The 20313-nt window shown below is 40.9% G+C and overlaps 2 protein-coding genes across 3 annotated transcripts; one reads left to right on the top strand and one right to left on the bottom strand.

Moving 5' to 3' along the window:
- Positions 1–2764: 2764 nt before the first annotated feature.
- Positions 2765–5927, bottom strand: mrpl52 (mitochondrial ribosomal protein L52). Its single transcript, XM_058625411.1, has 5 exons — positions 5857–5927; positions 4545–4614; positions 3604–3671; positions 3098–3162; positions 2765–2985 (listed from the first exon to the last, which is right to left on the bottom strand). The coding sequence occupies exons 1-5, from the start codon at positions 5888–5890 to the stop codon at positions 2833–2835; spliced, it is 390 nt and encodes a 129-aa protein (XP_058481394.1). The 5' UTR covers positions 5891–5927; the 3' UTR covers positions 2765–2832.
- A 4507-nt stretch (positions 5928–10434) lies between these two features.
- Positions 10435–20242, top strand: ajuba (ajuba LIM protein). Of its 2 annotated transcripts, XM_058624128.1 has the most exons (9): positions 10435–12926; positions 13005–13106; positions 15742–15843; positions 16553–16620; positions 17033–17095; positions 18433–18563; positions 18949–19000; positions 19120–19188; positions 19697–20242. In XM_058624128.1, the coding sequence occupies exons 1-9, from the start codon at positions 11552–11554 to the stop codon at positions 19829–19831; spliced, it is 2097 nt and encodes a 698-aa protein (XP_058480111.1). In that variant the 5' UTR covers positions 10435–11551; the 3' UTR covers positions 19832–20242. The 2 variants fall into 2 exon arrangements, with proteins under 2 accessions (XP_058480111.1, XP_058480110.1); XM_058624127.1 differs by having other exon boundaries at positions 10435–13106.
- The last annotated feature ends 71 nt before the right edge of the window (positions 20243–20313 follow it).

The following is a 20313-nucleotide window of genomic DNA, read 5'->3' as shown; positions in this document are numbered from 1 at the left end:
TCGACTTCCGATTCAACCACTGTAATGAAGCAGAGGTTAGAGGTGTGAGAATGTCCACCTAATGCTGATGTATGTTTCTTCTCAGCCGTATTTCATGCCGATTTAATTGAAATGAACATGAAGGACTTAACAATGTGAGGTTTTGCTTCAATTCCTTCAAGTTTAAGCACAAAACACAAAACAACTATTTGTCCAGCTGTTTGGACTCAACATGTTTTGCCATAGTAGATTTTTCCAGTTCTGTAAAGTGATTATAATTATTCAAAGTAAAAAAAAATTAAGAAAACTCAAACGTGTTCAATAATGGACTATTCTAACCTACTTATACAACTTAATTACGCTTGTTTGTATTTTTGTTTTAAACTGCAGCCAATTGAGAAGTTTGACATGGTGGAAATAAAACTTTAAAACAACAACAACAACAAAAAGAACTTCTACTTCTTGATGCAGTAGTTTTATATAAAAGTATATCTATCCTAAAGTGCATTTTTACTTTTAAGATTTGAGCACTTTTTTGACCTTAACTAACCTCCAGTCTGCTCCTCATCTTGTGCCAAACAACAATCACTAACAAAGAAACATGAAATGAGAGTGAAACTCATCATCCATGATATTAAAAGTAATTTCACTTCTATAAATGACATAAAAAAAATAAGCAATAAGTTCAAAGGAACTACATGGTTTTCAAACAAAGACAATGCCAGCAAGTTATAGTGGTGCAGTCAGTATGTATGTGTAAACGTACACACACCAGGAACAACCAGGTCAACGAGCGTTCTTAAGGAACAACTTGCTGAATCAGACCTCCACAAAAACACCCCCGACTCTGCACCAGGGCGATGCCCATCCTCCTACAACCCCAGTCCTATCGATGCCAGGACGCCCTCCCTGCTCCTGCTCTGTGGCTAAAACTACTGAAGGCCTGTCAGCTAATCCTCAAAAGCAACCACATCGCTCTCATCTCTTCAACACCCACCTCCTCTCTCTCCTTTTATCCTCGATCTAAAACACTGACCTCACCTTACACTCACAACACCACCCTCACCCCCCCCCCCCCCCCCCCAAAACATCCGCCTCCCCTTCCTCCTTCGCTCCCTCCCTCTGTCGCTGACTTCTGCACAATAAGCAACATCTGGTTCTCATTTCACAAAAACCAAAACAACACAAGGAAGAGAGGAAGGGAGAGACAGGGAGGGGGGGGGAGGATGGTGAGAGGAGAAAGACATTTGCAGAAAAGCAGGATGTGAAAAAGATGGTGAGTCGGGAGAAAGAATGGCAGACAGGGTGACATTTTTCACTCTGGCTGCAGTCTGGTGCTCTTTGATGGGCCAGGTGTGAGAATACAGTGTGTGCAAATGAGGAAAAAGGATTAGAAGTGCCGTGGTGTTAACCACAACAACACTTTATTTTACTACTATTATCGTTTTTAACACGCTCTGTGGCCTGTTCAATGTCCTCTGACACTTTTGTAAAATGACAAACACTCACTGCCTTTGGTCAACTATGTAAAAAAAAGAAAAAAGAAAAAAAAAGTCAAGACAAAAAGGGGAGGAGGGGGAGAAAACTCCCATCTCCACAGGAAAGAATCTGCAAGTCAGCTGCTCTCAACCCTAATTACAGTGGGGCTTTGCTGAAGTCTGCAACAAGACCAGGGCAAAGAGAGAGGGAGACAGATGGAGAGAAAGAGAGAGAGAGATGTGGGGAAGATAGGAGAAGAAGGCAAATGTGATGAGAGGAGAAAGAGAGGGAGCGAAGGGGGGCTTACCTCATTTTGTAAACAGTCTGTTTATGAGACAAAGTTACACAAAATCCGTGCTGACTGTGCAAAGGCACAGCTGCTCGGCGTCTCTGCTAAATGTCCCTTTACACTTTAACAGAAGGTCAAGTTTCAAACTAAAACAAATGTGTATTTTGCTTTCACAAATATAGAAATATACTTGATTAGAGACTCTTTCCAGCTCAAAAAAAAAACATAAACTGAGCCGATACCAGAGAATATTGCTTTCTATGGGACAAACTTGGCTGCAGTGAGATAATCGTCTTTCCAGACACCAGGCTGCAGAAACGCACATTCAAAATCAAAGCTTTTACTTTAAGTTGGTGGAGAGATGCCCCACAAATATAAAAAGTTAAGACAGATATTACTGAGGGATAAACTGTTGCCAAAAACACCTCAATTTACTTATAAACATCAACCATGACAGAACTGTGCTTCGTGACTCCGGTGCTGAATAAAAGTTTAATTTTTCATTGTGTGTTTGCTTTCACTTAGAGTGCACAATGAACAAGAAAATGAAACTTCTCAAGTTGGTAACACTCAAATAAGTTGCTTCAAACTAAAGTTAACAAGTCACATGAGGACAATAACTTAAAGAATAGTCATTTGTCTTTTTCTCTTGTTTCTTTTTTAATGGATATTGAATTTAGCTTAATAAAGCCATTTGAACAGGCTGGGCTCAAAACATCTACCATATATTTTCAATGATAGAGTTAAAGCAGTGTGAGCCCTTCACTTATTCTCCTTCTTACACACACACACAGTAATAGTCCTGAATCAGTACTACTTTGTCTGCCAGCTCCTCCCTTCCTCTGCCTGACCAAAAAAAAAAAAACACCAGACAAAATGGCGTTTGAGTGCTCACATGCTGCCTGAAAAGAGAAATGCTGCATTCTAGTGGAAGCTGAGAGACATTAACTCAGATATACATTTGTAAAATCATCCAAACAAGAAGTAACCACTTCATAATAAAGTTAGAAACTCATACACATACAATACAAATTTATTTCAGGGATTCAGGAATATTAACAAATGACTGTGGCGACAATTGGATTTTAACTTTGAGATTTCTTCTTCAATAAGAGTTTCCCTTTAGGTTTTAATAAAAGAGACTTTCTGTGCTCCTCCATTCTTTTGGCCTCCTCCTCTTTCTCCTTCCACACCTCGACTCCTCTGTCCATCTCTGTGCTCAGCATTACGACACGTCTCTGAGAGGACAAACCAAAAAGCAGTGTCACACATGTGTCTGAGTAAAAAAAAAAAAGAAAGACTGAATTACAGAGATGAATAGTGGGTTGTTTTGAATGTGTGATAACTTACAGCTAAATCTTCTCTCCCTTGTTGTCTTCTCAGCTGGCCTTTCAGTGGTGGAGCTGGTCTTCCATCTGTTCACCAGGGGAGAGAAGAGTTGTTTTAATTTTGACTGTTCTATGTTTTAACAACTGCATTTCATAAACGTTAAACCCTTCATTTCTCTAAGTTCTTATCCTTGCACATAAGTATAGTAATTCATATTTTAAAAGCATCTCATGAGGTTGTTTCAAATCCATCACACAGTAAAGTTATTCCACAAATGAAACTGCAGTAAAAGTAGCCGAGATTTGAGCAGAAATGTTAATATGGTTGTAACAATATAATCTTTATGGGTTCAAGATTAAGTGTTACCAAACAAACAAATAATATGCTTATTAAAATCAGCCAAACTCTTCAGCCCCATGGGACTTGTTCTACTAAATCATCAACATCACATCCCCTTTATTGATGCTGTGAACTATGAACTTTGAATGTATCCTAAATCCTAAGACCTGACAACAAAGTGTTGTTACCTGCAAACGACCAGTCGGGCAGATCAGTGAGAGGTCCATACTCTGTGCCGCTTCGAGCAAGTCCATGTCTGAGAGCAAACGCACGCACGCACACATTATGACAACAGGAAATGTTTCAGCGAGATTTTAGTGTGATGATGGTGGATCAACACTTCATCCCAGGAACTAAAAAGATGATGCAATGTGTATAAAAAAATAAAAGAACCCAGGGATGAAAATAAGCTAATTGGCTTCTATAAACCCAATTCCTTTCCCCTATTGTCTCCCATCCTTAGCGCAGTCTGCATGTTTATTAGGACTGCAATGATTGTTTGATTAATCAATTATTAATTGATTACTAAATTGATCATCAACTATTTAGACGGTCAATTAATCGGTAAAACACGGTTTCTCAGATTTTCACCTTCTTAAATGTGAATATTTTATGGTTTCTTTGCTCCATATTACAAAGAAATCATTTAAACGGAATAATTTTGGTTTATGGACAAAACAAGACATTTGAGAACATCATCATTTCCAGGATTGAAAAACACTGATCAATGTTTCAGACACTTTACAGACCAATCAAGTACTTGAATAATCGATTATGAAAATGATCATCAGTTGCAGCCTTAATGTTTCCTAATTTTAAGTCACAAAACCTGTAAACATGACCTTCTTTAAGACAATTTCATTCAATCATGTAACAAAGCAGAAAACTCATTCAGGTCTTTATCACGTCTGTGATACTGTGTTCGGGATTTCATGCACATGAATGAACAAAGTTTCATTTAAAATGAGCACAAACCGACAAGGAAATGGTAAGACAAAGGATGTGAGCTCCTGAAGCCCATTTCCTGATAAATTCAGTTGGTGCACATGTAACAACAACACACTACAGACGGTTTGTTGTTAGTACGAACACTGACTGCGTTTGCTCATGATGCCAGCTGGTCACTTACTCTTTTCTCCATTTCTCTCCACCCTGAACGCCACATGTGGTGCTGAACTGCCTGCTGTGGTTTCTCAACACTGCAAACACAAATGACACCGCACTCCTGTCACAGGATACACTTCATTTCGGTGATATTACGGCACGCTTCTCAACAAATGTTACAAAGTGCTTAACGGGCGATCAAGCCTAATCAAATATGACAAGATGTCATCTTGCCTGATCATGCAAGGAAAGAAGGAAGTTGGGGTGAGATGTAGAGCTGAAATGATTAATCGATGATTAATCGATTACTAAATGAATCAACAACTATTTTGATAATCGATTAATCGGTTTGAAGCTTTTTTCATGATTAAAACAAGATTTCTGATTGTTTAAGGTTCTTAAATATGAATACTTTCTTCATCTCTTTGCTCTGGATAACAAAGTAATCATTTTGGTTTGTGGACAAAACAAGACATTTGAGAACATCATTATTTCCAGGTTTGACAAACACCGATCAATATTTTTTATGGTTTTCTGGTATTTCATGGACCAAACGATTCATCGATTCATCGAGAAAATAATCGACAGATTAATCGATTATGAAAATAATCGTTAGTTGCAGCTCTAGTGAGATGAAAAAATATAAATCAACGAACAAACAATACAACAAGTATGTTAAAATAAAGCTAACAATAGAGAGTGGGAACATGGACCAACAGCAAAATGACAAAAACAGCACAACAATGAAACTCTTACTAACGAGAACAAAACAACAGAACAATAAAAGAAGGAAACCAGGAGCAGGAGTGTGTAAGAGAGAGGGAGATGATGAAATCATAAATTACAACAGTCCATTGACTGTACAGTGAGGCCAAGTTGTCTAACCTAAAACGTGTTCAATGCTTCAGAAGTGTTTTCTTTAATTGCTCAAGAGTTCGGGCAGCTCTCACATGTAAAGTAAGGCTGTTCCACAGCTTTGAAGCTGCCACAGAAAATGCTCTATCTCCCCCGTTTCTTTAGCCATGCTTGAGGCACTATATATAGTCTTGCTTCAGGGGCAGACGACGGTTATAAACTGTGTTTATTAAATTTGAACCAAGTGTTTCAGTAGAAGAATAGACTCAGGGTCACATCACTGCTGTCAGTTACACTGACCTGTTAGCATTAGCGTTAGCCTGGCTTGTCGACCGTGTAATTATTTGTCGTATTGGTTCAAACAGACAGTTAATTAAATGCTGCGACTAACGTAAAGTGACATTTACAGCTAGAGTCGTGAGCTTTATTGTTTTAAAGTAACTCACAACAGCGGCGGAATTAGTAAATAACCTCTGTCTTACCCGAACAGCATAGTGTCCTGATGGTGGCCGCCATGTTGTCTGCAGTGTTTAGAGATGACCACCCGAGGGCGCTAAAGATACACACACACACAGTGATGGGTCAGGCTCATTCATTCTATTGTTTTTAATTGCAAAGATTATTTTAATAATTCCTCAGTCTATAGTTTCTCTCATTTAGGTGATTGGGATGTTAATCTTACACTTTATTTTGACTATCTGTGAAAACGAACCGCCTCACTTAAGGCTATTAATCTCTAAAGCTATTAATTCTTTCTTCTTTTTTTAAAATCTATAGACTTATTATCTTTTTAGGTATTATTATTTTTAATGTACATTTTTCAAGTACATCATCAAAGAGCTAAACCATATTCGTGATGGTTTTACCATTCAAACACCTCATATATCGTATATAACATGTTATGGATGCGTTCTGTCATGTCATAATTATACAATAATATCATTAGGGTCATCTTGGTATTTTTGAGAAAAACATGTTTTTATCACATGAGCAGTGAGTGATTATGCAACTTTTTTGACTCTTGACCCATTAAAGGTCATGTGTGGAACATTCAGGTCGGTTTATTTGGCAGTATTTTAGTATACTACCCATACAGTATGTATGTTTGAATACGTGTACAATCACTTTAAAATAAAAAAAAAGTAGAATACACATTTTACATGTACATTAATAAATAAAAAGTTCTGGTACATAAAGGACACAGTGACTAATATTGAGCTAGTCTTAGTCAGATTAACATATACTGGATAATGCGATTCATAGTCCAAATTCTCCTGCATGTATACGCTTAGTCAGACTGGAGTCAGACGTGTTCTGCGCATACACCAACATTTCCTCTGCAGTCTTTGACCCAGAAGTAGAAGGACATGACGTATAAACCGTATAAACACCACTTAGGGAGGCGAGCCAAATGGACACAGCAAATAAATCGATTTTCTCCAAATTGTCCAGTTTCCTGTCTTAGTCAGACCGAGTGTGTTGGAGAACCTATGGAGAACTAGATGTTTAGTTTGTCCATTGTGGACTTCTGTTAAAAACATATTGGTCAAATCATACAAGTATAATAATTATTTTTATCTTCTGCCAATTTCTGCCAATTAAAAATAATTTCAACATTTTACACACTGGACCTTTAAAACAGTTTGCTGCTGCATCAGCAGTCTTGTATAAAGTACCTTAAAAGGACAAGCATCTTACCAGAAAATGACTTTGGTAGAAGTTGAGGTCACTTTTTATAATATTATTTAAGTAAACGTCTTAAAGTAAATTACATTTACTGTACGTAAGTATCAAAAGTCATTTTATGATATAAAATGTACTTAAGTTTTAGAAGTAAAAGTATTAAAAGTCAGGAGTCATGAGTTAGGATTAAGCCAGTGGTGGGGCAAGCAACTGGAAAGCTGTGGGTTCAATTCCTGGCTCTGCTAGTCTACAGCATATGCGTCCTTGAGCAAGACACTTAACCCATGTTGCAGCCTGTTAATGGTTATGAAAGACGTGTGAATGTAAAACTGTAGTGTTAAGCAGCTCATCAAGACTATTATCAGACCATTACCAACTCTTCTTCTACTGATTTTATTTGGTTGTTACGAGTAACAAAGATAGTTAGGGGAAAAGTAAAAGTTGGTAGATACATGAATTTTGTACAATTAGTATTTGTACGTTGCTACATTACAACACTGTGAATCGGTAAATGTAACCTGAAACTGTGTTACAAAATAAAGGAACTTATCAACTTATCAATAACTTATCTTGACTGAAAGAAAGTGTTCACACTTTAAAGAGGAACAAAGAAAACATCAATAATGTTATTAAAGAAAGGTGCAAAAACCAGCATGTGTGATGGTGGCTCATATTTTATTATTTATACATATACACATTATACCTATTTAGTTAAGTTTGGAAAACACTAGCTTTAAAGGAATAATGCCACAAATACAGACAGGGGGAAAGATGTAGTAAAACGATCATAACTGTATTCAGCAGGAGGAGAAAAGGCAGCTCTTCAAAGTGTTGTTTTTGTGTGAACTGCTGCGACACTAAGCCCAGAAGAATTTCTCTGTTGGCTTTTCAGACATGTTGCCACTCGCAGGCACTTTTAGAGTTTAGAGACTCTGCTGCTGCTGCTGCTGCTGCTTCTGCTGCTGCTTCTGCTTCTGCTGCTGCTGCTGTGAACCGCAGGGGCCATTAAACAGGCTTCATGTGGAGCTGAGAGGAGTGGGGCTCCGGGGCAGATAGAGCCCACACAAACACGCAAGGGCAAACAGTCAAACACAATGTTAGCAGCGGTGTTTTATCTATGTGTGTGTTCTGTTGTAGCCGTTAACTGCCACAAAAACGGCCGGAGTCATCATCATCATCATCATCAGCAGCAGCAGCAGCACTGACTGACTCACGCCGGTCAGTCCTGAAATAGTAGCGGGATGTTTACTCTGTATCGTCCTTGGAGAACACAGACACCGCACAAAAATCCACCACCACCAGCCACATCACCGCGCCGTGCCCCTCCGCGCATTCCACAGGCTGCTGGTTCAACAAAGTAGTGCCCACGGCGGCTTTTTCAGACAGTTTTAACAACAACAAAAAAAACAACGTGTAGGCAAAAGCAATGCATTTTACATTTAGCTTGGTATTATGTACGCCTGTATGAATAGAAATGTTTTTATAGGGAATAAATAATGATTATATATATGTGTATATCTATACATATATGCTATTAAACAGTACATTGTTTCATGTAAAAAAAATTGTAAATCAATTCGGGATCGTTGTTTATATATTATTTTAATTTTTACTTTTGTTGAAACATGGATTTTGGATAAGCAGTTATACATGGACATATATATAGATATATTTGTAGACATGTATCTATTTTATAGAGAAGTGAGAAAAGAGTATGGATATTTTATGTCACTCTTTTTTGGTCACTAAATCAGTTTATTATTATGTAACAATGTAGGTGTGTATGTTGTTGGTGGGGGTTCATTAATGTGTCCCATTTAACAAGCTGATGATATATTTTGAATTGAAAATATTGAATCTGCAGTCTAATTACTATATCATTTTTAAATGAATTACCAAGATATCATTTTAATTTCTAATCACTAAACAGATCATTTTCCCACACGTTTTTTTCACTGACCAGACTAGAAGTTCACTGGCCCCCAGGTCACTTTGAGTTTGAGGACACTGACATAAAGTGTGCTATTTGTAATGGATGACATATTTTGAAGCATTACAACTGCCAAAAAAAGACCAAGAACAAACAAACTAACAGAAAAGAGAACTTCATACACTTCAAGTAACTTTTTGATGTTTAAACTTGGTATTTTTACTTGTTTGGTACATATATTTGTAGCCGTATTCATTTAAAGCATATCATTTTAAAATAAAACCTTCCAGACAGTCCACTTCCACTGACAAACCCTCACATTTGACACCAAAAATACTTCAGACATGACCTCAGTGGAAGCCTGTGGGTGGTGAAATTGAGACACATTCATTTTGTTTTGTTTTTAAATGGAACTACAAGTTCCCACAGTGAATATCAGAGCACTTTTGGTTATTATTGTTGGTGAGGAGCAGGTCTTTGGAGGAGGGGGCGCCTCCAGCTCTGAGGAGTTTTGCGTATGAATGACGAAACAGTCATGTCTGGTGGAAAGGTGTTCCGGGCTGCAGAGGAAACGAGCCGCCGCTGCTCACTGATAAAGGAGCACACATGGGTCAAGCTGCATGCGCACACACACAAACACACATGCACGCACACACAGTGCACTTTCACAATAAAGCACAAGCAGAAAAACAGCGTGGAAGTCCTAACAAATTTACAGGAGAGTATTAGGGCCACATGTAAAAAAAAAAAGGAGAAAAAAGAATCAAATCAGAATTATGAGGAAAAAAAGAATTCTTTCATTTTTTCTTTTACTGTTATATTTTTTTACTTTAAAATCCTATGTGACCCTCATACACTTCCAAACAAATTAGCCTTTTGTCCATCTGTAAGCATTCAACATTCTTAAAATACAATGAAATAAATGTACTATTAAGTCTGTTACCCTGACTGGTAGGTAAGACCTGTACATTGTCTGAAATAAACTATAAACTGTACACTGTACAGTTCAAAATGTTTTAGAGAGATTTTTTTTAACCATGTCATATTTTTTAAAAGATGTTATTTGTGGTGTCACTTAACCAAAACTGGTTTACATAATTACTAATTTGATATTATAAAATAATAATGTGAACTAAAATTTCTGAATGTATGGTTTTACACACAATTTTAACACAACCTAAAAAAAAGTGGGTGGCTTTAAAGTGATTATCTGTAAAACTGGGACTACATAATGTAGGTGGCCTGTTGACTAAAATACTCAACAAATTAGTTGTGTAAACCCATTTTGGGGTCTTTAGGGGCCTCTTTCGAGTTTTGGGGAAGTTGAGACAAAATTGAGGTAAATGGTCGTCAGGAACCACTATTATTTTGAAAAGATGGTACCGGAAGTAGCTTGCTCCCCCACTTTAACTCGACGCTGTCTCGAAAAAGAAGCAGAGGGGGGAGGTAAGTAATTATTCAGGGGGAAGAAAGAAAGAGACAAAGTTGTCGACCGTGCAGTGCACACGGGGAGGGATTTTTTATTTATCTCCGGAGGCTCGGTTAGTAAAGGCACCGCTCCGCCGGGACAGCAAAGTAGCGGAGCACCGGGCTCTCACTCAGGATTTCCGTCTGTATTTTTAAACTTCTCCGCTACTATTTCAAGCTGGATCCGGTATGTCTTTGAGAATGGGAATGATAAAAACAGCGAACGGACGAACGGACTGAGGGAGAGTGTGTACGTTTGTGTTTCCTGTCGCCACAGACAAAAGTTGCTCGTTTTGTTTTAAAATTCACCCCCCGGAGATGAATGGGGAAAGTCTTGTGAGTGAACTACATGCAAGCAAACGGATTTACTCTTTCTTTCTTGTCTACACTGGAGCCCACATGAAGTGCTGATGCCACAGCCTGCATCCTGCTGAACTTCCCTGCTTTGTGTCCTTTCTTAAAAAAAGAAAAAAGAAAAAAAGGAAACTTCAAACGCGCACCACTTCACACTGGATTACCACATTAAAAAAAACTACTTTTACTGGAGAAGAGCTCAGACTGAGAGAGGATGCAGATGTGGAGCCACATGAGGGTCCACAAAGGAGGCCCTCCGCGACCATAGGTCACACTCAAGGGTCCTGGATCCATGTTTCCTCTCATTTCCTGGCCTGGAATTGAGGTGAACTGTTTGTCATAATCTAATAATCTAATGGACTGTCTCACCACATTTTACCTGTGCCTGTGGATTCCCCACATAAAGGCGAACCAGATGACTCAGTGGACTTTAGTCATGTAACCACCCTGAAATGTCTATTTGAAGTCTTATTTATATGTTTTGTATTTATTGTGTGTGTAAATAGAAGTGGTCCTACTTATCTTTTCGCTTTGGGTTATGTTGATTAAGGCCAGTTTTTATTTTAACTTCCTATTTTACAATTTGAAAGCTGACATTTCGAAGCTTTGTTCTGCTGTACATGTAACCACACTGTATTTGACCACATCAATCTGTAACTTCAGACGTGAAGCTTCAAGGACTTGACTTTGCCCAGACAGGTATTTAAAAAAACAACAACACACAAACACGACAAGGCTTCACCATGGACAGGCCGATAAGCAAGTTATTGGGGAAGTTAAAGCTAACTGACTCTGGCAGTGTGAAATTCAACAGTTCCAAGAAAAAACAAGACTCTGCCAGCAACGCAAATAACAGCAATGCCAATGCTGGCGTTTCTGGAGGCGGCAGTGGTGGGGGTAGCGGTCTGCCACCAGCTCCCTCAGCCTCGCCCTCCAGACCTGGCCAGTTCTCGCTTGCCCCTGTAACCACAAGTGAGGCATGTGTGCCAGCGAGTGGGAGAGGAGGAGGAGGAGGAGGAGGAGGCGGCATGGGAATGCCACCCTCTCAGCTCCTCACCACACCACAGACTTCCTCCACAGTGGGCGCCATACCCTCAGACAGTGAGCAGCCACTTCACCCCTCCACCTTGGCACCACTGAGGCGTCGCTCCCCCCAACAGCGAGCTTCATGTTACCTGGGGGAAGGTGTGGATTCCCACATGCGGCGTGAATCAGGTCTGGGCCCCGAGTGTGACCCACTTGGCTCCAAGACGTCCCTCAACCAACGGCGCTACTCTCTGGAGCTCCAGCAGCTGGTCAGACGGCAACAGCTCCTATCCCAGCCACCACCTCTCTCCGTCCCTCCACCGTACCCCACCACCACAGGCTATGGTTCAAACCCAAGGGGTCTGGCTGAGCAAGGCTACCTCCCAGAGCCTGAGAGGCACAAGCGCCTCTCTCTTCAGGAGGCTCTGTTCTACAAACGCCGGAGCACAGGTAGTGAACTGTGGGAGAGCACCAGGCCTGCATCACTCTCTCACCCACCACATCGTCCATCTGACATGATGGGAGGAGGCTTAGGAGGAAGCTTCTTTTACCCGCCAGGCCCGACCGTGAGCCCATGCTCGTCGTTCAGCCTCCAGGAGTCGGTGCTGGTCAGTCCCAGGTCCAGCTTTGCCTCCAGCACGGCTAGTGGTGGAGGAGGCGGGAGCCCCATGGGGAGCCGCTGTAGCAGCAACCGCACCAGTGGCATCAGCCTGGGCTATGACTCCCGCTACTCTGCCTCTGGAGGCCTCCCTCCGCAGCAGCAGTCCCCCTGCATTCAGACAGGTGGCTCAGTGGCTGGTTATGGTGCTCCAGGAAGATCTGGAGTGACCCCAGTGGAGGCCTGGGCTCAGTACCTAGAGGAAGGCCTGCGTCCAGGGGCCAATGATAGTCGACACTCCTACCCTCCAGCTCTTGGTAGTCCAGGAGCAGTGTGCTACCAGGGCAGCCCAGAATGGTGGGATGAACAGCAGGTGGGAGTAAGGGGCAAAGATGGGGGTGTAATGGGAGAGAGGGCCCGTTACTCAGACCTGCCAGGCACCCGGTACCAGGAAGAGCTCACCCGGCTTCTTCTGAGAGATGCAGCACTTGAAGGTGAAAGGCTGATGGCTCCTGGCCTGATGCTGAAAGAGCAGGCTCTAACCTCAACTGTTCTTTCCAAACCGAGCGCAGCAACCGTGGGTCCTTCCTCGGCCGGGGGACCGCTGAAACCTCAGGAAGACCCAGGAGTCGGAGCTGGAAGAGAGGGTGTGGAGAACCGCCAGGAATACTTTGGTGAGATCCTTTCTTTTTAACTGTTATTTTCAGAGAGAAGGACAGGAGAAAGGTTGAACAAGGCTGCATTTAACTCAAATTGTACAATAACATCCCTAATTTGAGCCAGTGCTGTCACCGAACATGCATGGCATCCTGTGCATTCATGGTGGACCACTGTGTCGCCCAGCATCCGCCCTCAGCGTGTTATTATTGTTCTCTCCCTCTCTGCTGCCTGGTGTCAGATCACAGGTTTCTCTGCAAATGAAAGGGCTGTGGAGCTGGATGCAAGGATGGATGGGCAGATTAATAGTTCAAAGAGTATATAGAAGGATGGATGGATGATTGGTGCTTTGGGACCTGCAGAGACATGTAGGATTGTAGCATGCAAGGCATAAATGTGCTGAGGCCTCAGATACCAATTGAGACAAGTAGATGTGTAGAAAAAGAAATAAAGAGAGCCCCATTAAAGGACCAGCGTCTTAAGGGTTTTATTTACATTTAGGAGGGGTTATTGGCAGAAATTGAATATCCATAATCCATAATTATAATTTAAAAAAATTGTTTTGTAGCCTTGGAATAAGCCTTTTATATGTATTTAGGTAAGGGACTAGCTTTACAGAGGACACCACCTTGTTTCTACACCAGTCGGAACAAACATTTTGTATCAAAGCAGAAGCTTACACCGCAAACAAAGACAAGCGACGTCCTTTTTTGGTATGTGAAGGCCACTGTAGTTTCCTGTGACAGGGTTATCATTTGCTACAGTCTGTAGTATCGTTCTTGCACACTGGACCTTTTAAACATTTTAATTGCTTAGAAATTAAAGGAAAGGAATACATTCTAACAATGATATGAGGTTAATCGTTCGATTTTGAAATTACAATAAATTTTTTTTGAAGTCAAGCTTCAATTAAGTATGGCTGTGGTAATGCGGTATATGGTATATTTTATAATGTCATATTAGCGTGAGCACCGTAAGATATCATTTCCGGAAATATGGCATAGATTAGTCAAAAACACCAGAATGATTTAAATGCAGCTTTCAAACTGATATTTTGATTTCAAAACAATGATTCATTCACTTCATATCTGTATGCAGTTCCACAGTGTGGTGCTCGTAGTAGGCGAATGCAGCGTAGCCACAAGGCTCTTAAGCTGCAAAATTCCGTTGTAACACAAAGTTCCATGCTTCTATAGTCTGTACACACAACACTGACCATTGGGGTGAGTCACAGAAGTAAGTCGGGAGGACGGTGTGTTTGATGGCGCAGCATTGGTGGCTGTATGAATGTGTGTGTATTGTTTCTCTACGGCAGGGTGTGTTTCCCCAGAGTGACTTCAGGCCACAGTAACGCAGTGTGTGTCTGTGTGTCTGTGTGTGTGTGTGACTCACGCATGTGTGTGTGTGTGTGTGTGTGTAATGCTGCCTCAGTGTGTGCAGGGGCGGTGTGCTGCAGCCTGTTTTCTCTTCTCAGGTATGTGCGCCCGGAGGCGACATACAATACTGTAGTTCTCTCAGCCATTAGGAAGGAATCAGACGCTGTCAAGACAGACGCTCAGAACTCAGCTGACGCACACACACACACACACACACACACACACTCTCAATACAACAACAACACGAGAAAAACACCACCTTGATAAAAGAAATTTTATATACATATATATAATTTTATCTGTAGAGAACTGGCGTTTTGTCCCACAAAGCCAAAATAAATAAGTGGTGCACACAAAATGTTATATTTATTCTTAAATATTCTCTGATTTTTGAACCTTAAAAGCCTCCTTGTTCCTTTATGCATGTGGTTGCTTCAGACGCTATATTTAAAAACTGAAGTTTGAGTCTCGAGCCTCTGGTTTCTGGCTTTGGCAGAGAGCGACGCCTGTTCCTAAATATCGAAGGGACTGTCCAAGTGTGTAAGAATTCTGGATTTGTGCGGTAGTTCCTCAGCCACATTAAAAAGGGGGAATTAAACACACACACAGGCCCTTTAAATAGATCACAGAAACGCAGTCGGTTGGACCACCACCACTTTTTCCACTTTACATTAAGTGCCAGCATGTTTCAGTCTCTACTACACAGAAATGTTTATTGTCTTGTTCCTCACTGTAATGTCGTGAAAAACCTCACAAGGGGCGAAAGTGACAACTAAGCATCTGCTCCATTGAAATAAATGGAGAAAAATAGTTTTCCATTGTAATTTACTACTGCTTGTTGTTTCCTGAGGTATTTTAAGTTCCTAACATTAAGATAAGTCTTGTTTAATCTCCAAATTGCCGCAGTTGTGGGGTGCAAGGATGAAATTTAAAGGAACGTCCTCATTAAAACTCTCAAGAAGAAAGAGTAGTCTATTTTCTGTGGCTGCCAAGAAGTCAGATCCGGTGGAGTTTCCCTCTAATAACAGAGCTTTAACTGAGACACTTGAGTGGATGCGCAAACAGGCTGGCACGGGCAACTGGGTTTTAACTGTGTGAAAATCCCCTAGGTGGTGCGAACGAGAGGATTTACAAGTGTTGACACTTTGTGTGGAGTTGGATTTCAGACACATCCTCTCGGAATGCGCCGTAAACGAAGTGTTAACAGCCGCTGAGCGATTACTTTCCACTAAATGCATGTTTGTGTCCATTTTGTTTTCCCCCATTGTGCCGACAGGAACCTGCGTGAAGTGTGGGAAAGGCGTGTACGGGGCAGACAATGCCTGCCAGGCTCTGGACAGCCTCTATCACACGCGCTGCTTCACCTGTGTGTCCTGTGGTGAGTCGTCCCCCCCCCCACTCCACAGAAGCAGTGATGACGAATTTAAGCACCTGAATAAAATTAAATCAGAGCCACACCTTTTCTAAACACCGTTTTTTTTGGTTTAAAGGGATAGGTCTAGTATTTTTTTAAGTGTTGTTACATGAGGTATTGACACACTCATAGTGATAACATGGCTGTCAGCAGGGACACGAGGAAAAACGGATTTTAGACACATAACCTAAAATTTATTCCTACTTAGGTCTGTGATCATTTTAAAAATATGTTTGTCAGTTTATCTCACTGTTATACAGCCTTTTCGTGCTGGAAACTAAGGTACAAAAAGGTCCATAGAGACATCAACGTTTATAATCCTGTGCTCCGATATATCGAAGTGACAAAAACGATCAAATGAGGCAGCGGTAGAGCAGCAGCCCCTGTGTCCCCGAGAGCTAAAAACACTGATTTTCTCTATGGACTTTGGCGCAGAAGAGTGGGCGGTTCACAAACTTAAGCGTCCAGCTTGAAAAACTCATGCAACAATAAGATAAAGCAGCAAATCTATCAAGACTTTGTCTAAAAGTACTACACATTGCAGTCGGCGGCATGTAAGACAGACAATAATACGTGTCACTGCCTCATCCAATCACACAGTGATGAAGTGAAATTGTTGCCTTTTAAACCAAAATGTCTTGATCAACTGTCTGCCGTCTGTGTCCACCTGCAGCACGCACCCTGAGAAACAAGGACTTCTACAATGTCAGTGGCTCTGTGTACTGTAAAGAGGATTACATGGTAAGAGTTGAGGTCAAGGCGTGTTTTGTCATCCAACACACACACACAGAGTCTCAGAAACACATTATTGGTCATTCGAGGATATTACACAGACATTCCTTCTGACTTACTGTAACCTGAACCATAAGCACTGCACGTCTAACCCTACGCTTAACCATTGACCGCAGAAAAACTGCTCTCTAAATGTAGGTGCAGTTTTTGTCCTCCATTGGACGAGCTGCCCCCAAATGACTGGTTTTAAGTTGGAAAAAAAAAAAAAAATTGTCGTCAAAGTTAATCACTGACAAAAACCCTCACTGACTTCATTCATTCATTCATTCATTCACGCTCTGACTCACTCCCTGTCAGGAAGAGAGTGAGACGTGTTCAGAGTATAAGAGCACAGATGATAATCTCTTTGTTTTAATTACAGTTTTCGGGATTCCAGGCAGCTGCAGAGAAGTGTAGCGTGTGTGGCCACCTTATTCTCGAACAGGTGAGCACTGACTGAGTGTGTGTGTGTGTGTGTGTGAAGAAGTCACACACACAGACTACGTCCGTTTTTACGAATATAAAAACGGACGTAGTCTTCTGGCGTGAAAAGTGAAGCCCTAGAAGTTAGCAGTTATCCACCAGGGGGCGACTCTGCTGGCTGTAAAAAGAATTCCATTTGATTGGAAGGCTGTGGGAAAATGAGCTTCTACATATTCCTGAGGAGTTAGTGATCTCATTAAGTAGTTTCTTTAATAGAACATGATCATTCTGTAAATGATGTTCTAATTTAAATGAATTAAGATAATAAAATACAGCTCATGTGAGTGGCCATCAGTGGGATGGACAGGTGGTGTCAATCAAATTATAAATCTCAAGTCTTCACAACAGGAGTTTGTTTTGTACCTGGAGTCGTACTCCAGCCTGTTTTGAAGTCGCTTCGCTTAACTAGCGCAATGTTGCCGCCGTTGCCTCCGTGTGTATTACTATCCACGTGCCGTGCCGGGAATGTCGCGGGGTGACACGAGATTTGGAGCAGAGAGGCTAATTCTGCTTTGTGTGAAATCGTCTTTTTACAATCGTTTGAATGTAACTTTCTTTTGTTTAGGTTTAAATTCACGCAACTACAGCGTAAAAAAAACTTCCTTGGTCATTTTTAGTCAACTTGCATCCTGTTGCCTTGAATTCCTTTCAAGAACAACCCCCGACCGCCCCCCCCTTTTTGTCCCAGAGGATAGAGAAATTTAGTGACGTCTTTTTGTTGGCGTCTCTTTGGGTTCCCACGGCAGATCTCAGTGGAATGTTTGCCTTGGGTTTCTGGACGATAAATCAAGAAATAAGGCTCTGTGCTGATTAGCTTAAATGTTTTACCATATTTGAACCCCATAATACCCATAATATAAACACGAGAGCCACCAGTGTGTCTGAGAACAGGCAATATTATGGGCTGCTCAGTGCGAATGGTTTAATGCTCAATAGCCTTGTTTGTGATGGTAACGCACTGGTAGGAATTTCACTTGTTAAGTAATAACAAAAATAAGCATGTTGGTGCTAAACTGTATTAATTAGTGATTGTTTTCAACAGATGGATCAGTTTATGTGGTTAAACAAGCTGGAGACTCGGAGTTAGTTGAAAAATGTTGGATGCAGAGCTATTTTATAGTCAGTGGAAGAGATTCCTCCTTTTAAAAGTAGTTATTTGCATTTATATACCTTTTATAATTCTGTATTATTCCCTGTGCTTTTGGGATATTTTATGCAATGTATATATAAATATACATCTATATACATGTGAGTAAATTCTGTGTTTACTTGTCTAAATATCTTACTGGTGCTCTTCAGATCCTGCAGGCTCTCGGAAACTCGTACCACCCCGGCTGTTTCCGCTGCGTGGTGTGCTCCAAGGCTCTGGACGGAGTTCCTTTCACCGTGGACCAGCACAGCAACATCTACTGTGTCGCAGACTACAACAAGTGAGTCGCACATCTCATCTCAGTCACATCTGGACACATGGACGCAAAAATATTGACCATGCCTGCTTCAAACTGCCCACTGTCCTGCATGTTTTAGGTGTGTTGTAGCAGGGAAACACCTTAAACATGCAGGACAGCGGGTCCCACAGAACCAGTGTCAATGAACGTCTTTAAATTTTGTCCTCACTTGAGAATATAGTTTTTTCTGAAGAAGATGAAGCTTTTGCAACATCAACAAAATAAAAAATAGAAGAAAAATTCCACTGTACAAGAAAGAAGTGAACCGAGGGTCTTTAACATGCAGTTGTTTTTTGTAGAACATCTGAAGAATGTCATTATTGGTTAACTGAGTGAATACATAAATTATTCTCTTTTCGTCGTGCAGGACTTTTGCCCCCAAGTGTGCTGCCTGTTTACAACCTATCTTACCTACCGAGGTGAGTACGAGTGTGTGGGGTTTATGCCGCTTCACTTAACTTTTTCCCCTCTCATCACTAAATGCGATGACCATAAACTGCGTTTAAGTCTCCATTCGTCCCCCGTTTCCACGTCTCAGGGCAGCGAGGAGATCCTCAGGGTCGTGTCTATGAACAAGGACTATCACTTCGAGTGCTACCAGTGCGAGGTGAGTGCATTAAATCACAGCCACTAACTCTTCACACCAGGGTAGTAAATCATTTTTTTAAACAGGTGCCTGTTAATTGTTTTCATTTCAAATTGAAACAGCAATTTTAATGACATTTAATGCCAACTGCAAAGGCATAATAGTCTTAACTAAATGAGGATCAGCATACATTTTAGGACTTTAATTATGGACCAAGTAATGCTGCATGATAGACCAGTGCACGATGATTAAAAAATATTTTGAATTGTTTCTCATGACCCCAGAATGAGCCTTTTACATCTATATCTGGAGCATTTTGGACAACCTTGTTTTTACAGTAGCCCACAATGGACAAACTCAACATCTCAAATGATGCTTAGTTTTACAGACCGCATCTTTAACCATCTATTTTAACACCCCATTGTGCAGATTTCAAGGGCAATTTTTGCCCATGTCTTACCATGGTTCATACTTTCTTTCTACATCACGTCTTCCTGGCGTTCATCTTTGTGTCTCTCTCTGTTCACAGGAGTGTGGTAAGCAGCTCTCCGATAAGCCCGGTTCGCAGTGTTTCCCCCTGGACTCTCATCTCCTCTGCCACTCCTGTCACCTGAGCAGAGTGTGCACCACACACAACATTCCCCCTCACAACAACACTCACTGATCAGTACCTATGCAGCCGTGTATGCTTGAAAAAAAAAAAAGAAAGAAAAAAAAGCTGGTCCTAACATTTCTTTGCTCAGTCATTTTCAAGAAGAAACTGCTGATATTAAGATATTTCCACTGATTCACTTTGATCAGGTCCTTTGTGTCACATGACCTGCCTGCTGTACTTCTTGTACTATTACTGTAACATAGTTTAAAGGGAACGGGAACAAAACTACTGCTTTTCTTTTTTACCCTAATGTGGCTACTGTTTGCTGTAGAAGAACAAGGGATTTTGCTAAACTGTTTTTGCTAAAACATTTTGCACTTAAATTTGACTTTACTGTAAGATTTGTTACGTGAATCTGTACAATTTGGGGAAAACCAATTTACTGCAATTTGTATGTTGTAATAAATATTTTCAATTGTGTTCCAACAATTGCCTACTTTTACACACGGTCAGATATGCAATTTTTCCATTTTTACTTGAACGTTTTGCCA

Source organism: Solea solea, chromosome 3, assembly GCF_958295425.1.
Source record: "Solea solea chromosome 3, fSolSol10.1, whole genome shotgun sequence".
Taxonomy (NCBI): domain Eukaryota; kingdom Metazoa; phylum Chordata; class Actinopteri; order Pleuronectiformes; family Soleidae; genus Solea; species Solea solea.
This window is presented reverse-complemented; position numbering and strand designations above follow the sequence as displayed.

What these genes read in the sequence shown, in the direction of transcription:
- mrpl52 (XM_058625411.1), bottom strand. Translation starts at nt 5,890, where the DNA reads ATGGCGGCCACCATCAGGACACTATGCTGTTCGG. An exon ending in CAGGACACTATGCTGTTCGG is followed by an intron (nt 4,615 to 5,856) that starts GTAAGACAGAGG and finishes TTGTGTTTGCAG; the next exon opens with TGTTGAGAAACCACAGCAGG. An exon ending in AAGGGAGAGAAGATTTAGCT is followed by an intron (nt 2,986 to 3,097) that starts GTAAGTTATCAC and finishes TTGTCCTCTCAG; the next exon opens with AGACGTGTCGTAATGCTGAG.
- ajuba (XM_058624127.1), top strand. Translation starts at nt 11,552, where the DNA reads ATGGACAGGCCGATAAGCAAGTTATTGGGGAAGTTAAAGCTAACTGAC. An exon ending in CTTCACCTGTGTGTCCTGTG is followed by an intron (nt 15,844 to 16,552) that starts GTGAGTCGTCCC and finishes GTCCACCTGCAG; the next exon opens with CACGCACCCTGAGAAACAAG. An exon ending in TCGAGTGCTACCAGTGCGAG is followed by an intron (nt 19,189 to 19,696) that starts GTGAGTGCATTA and finishes CTCTGTTCACAG; the next exon opens with GAGTGTGGTAAGCAGCTCTC.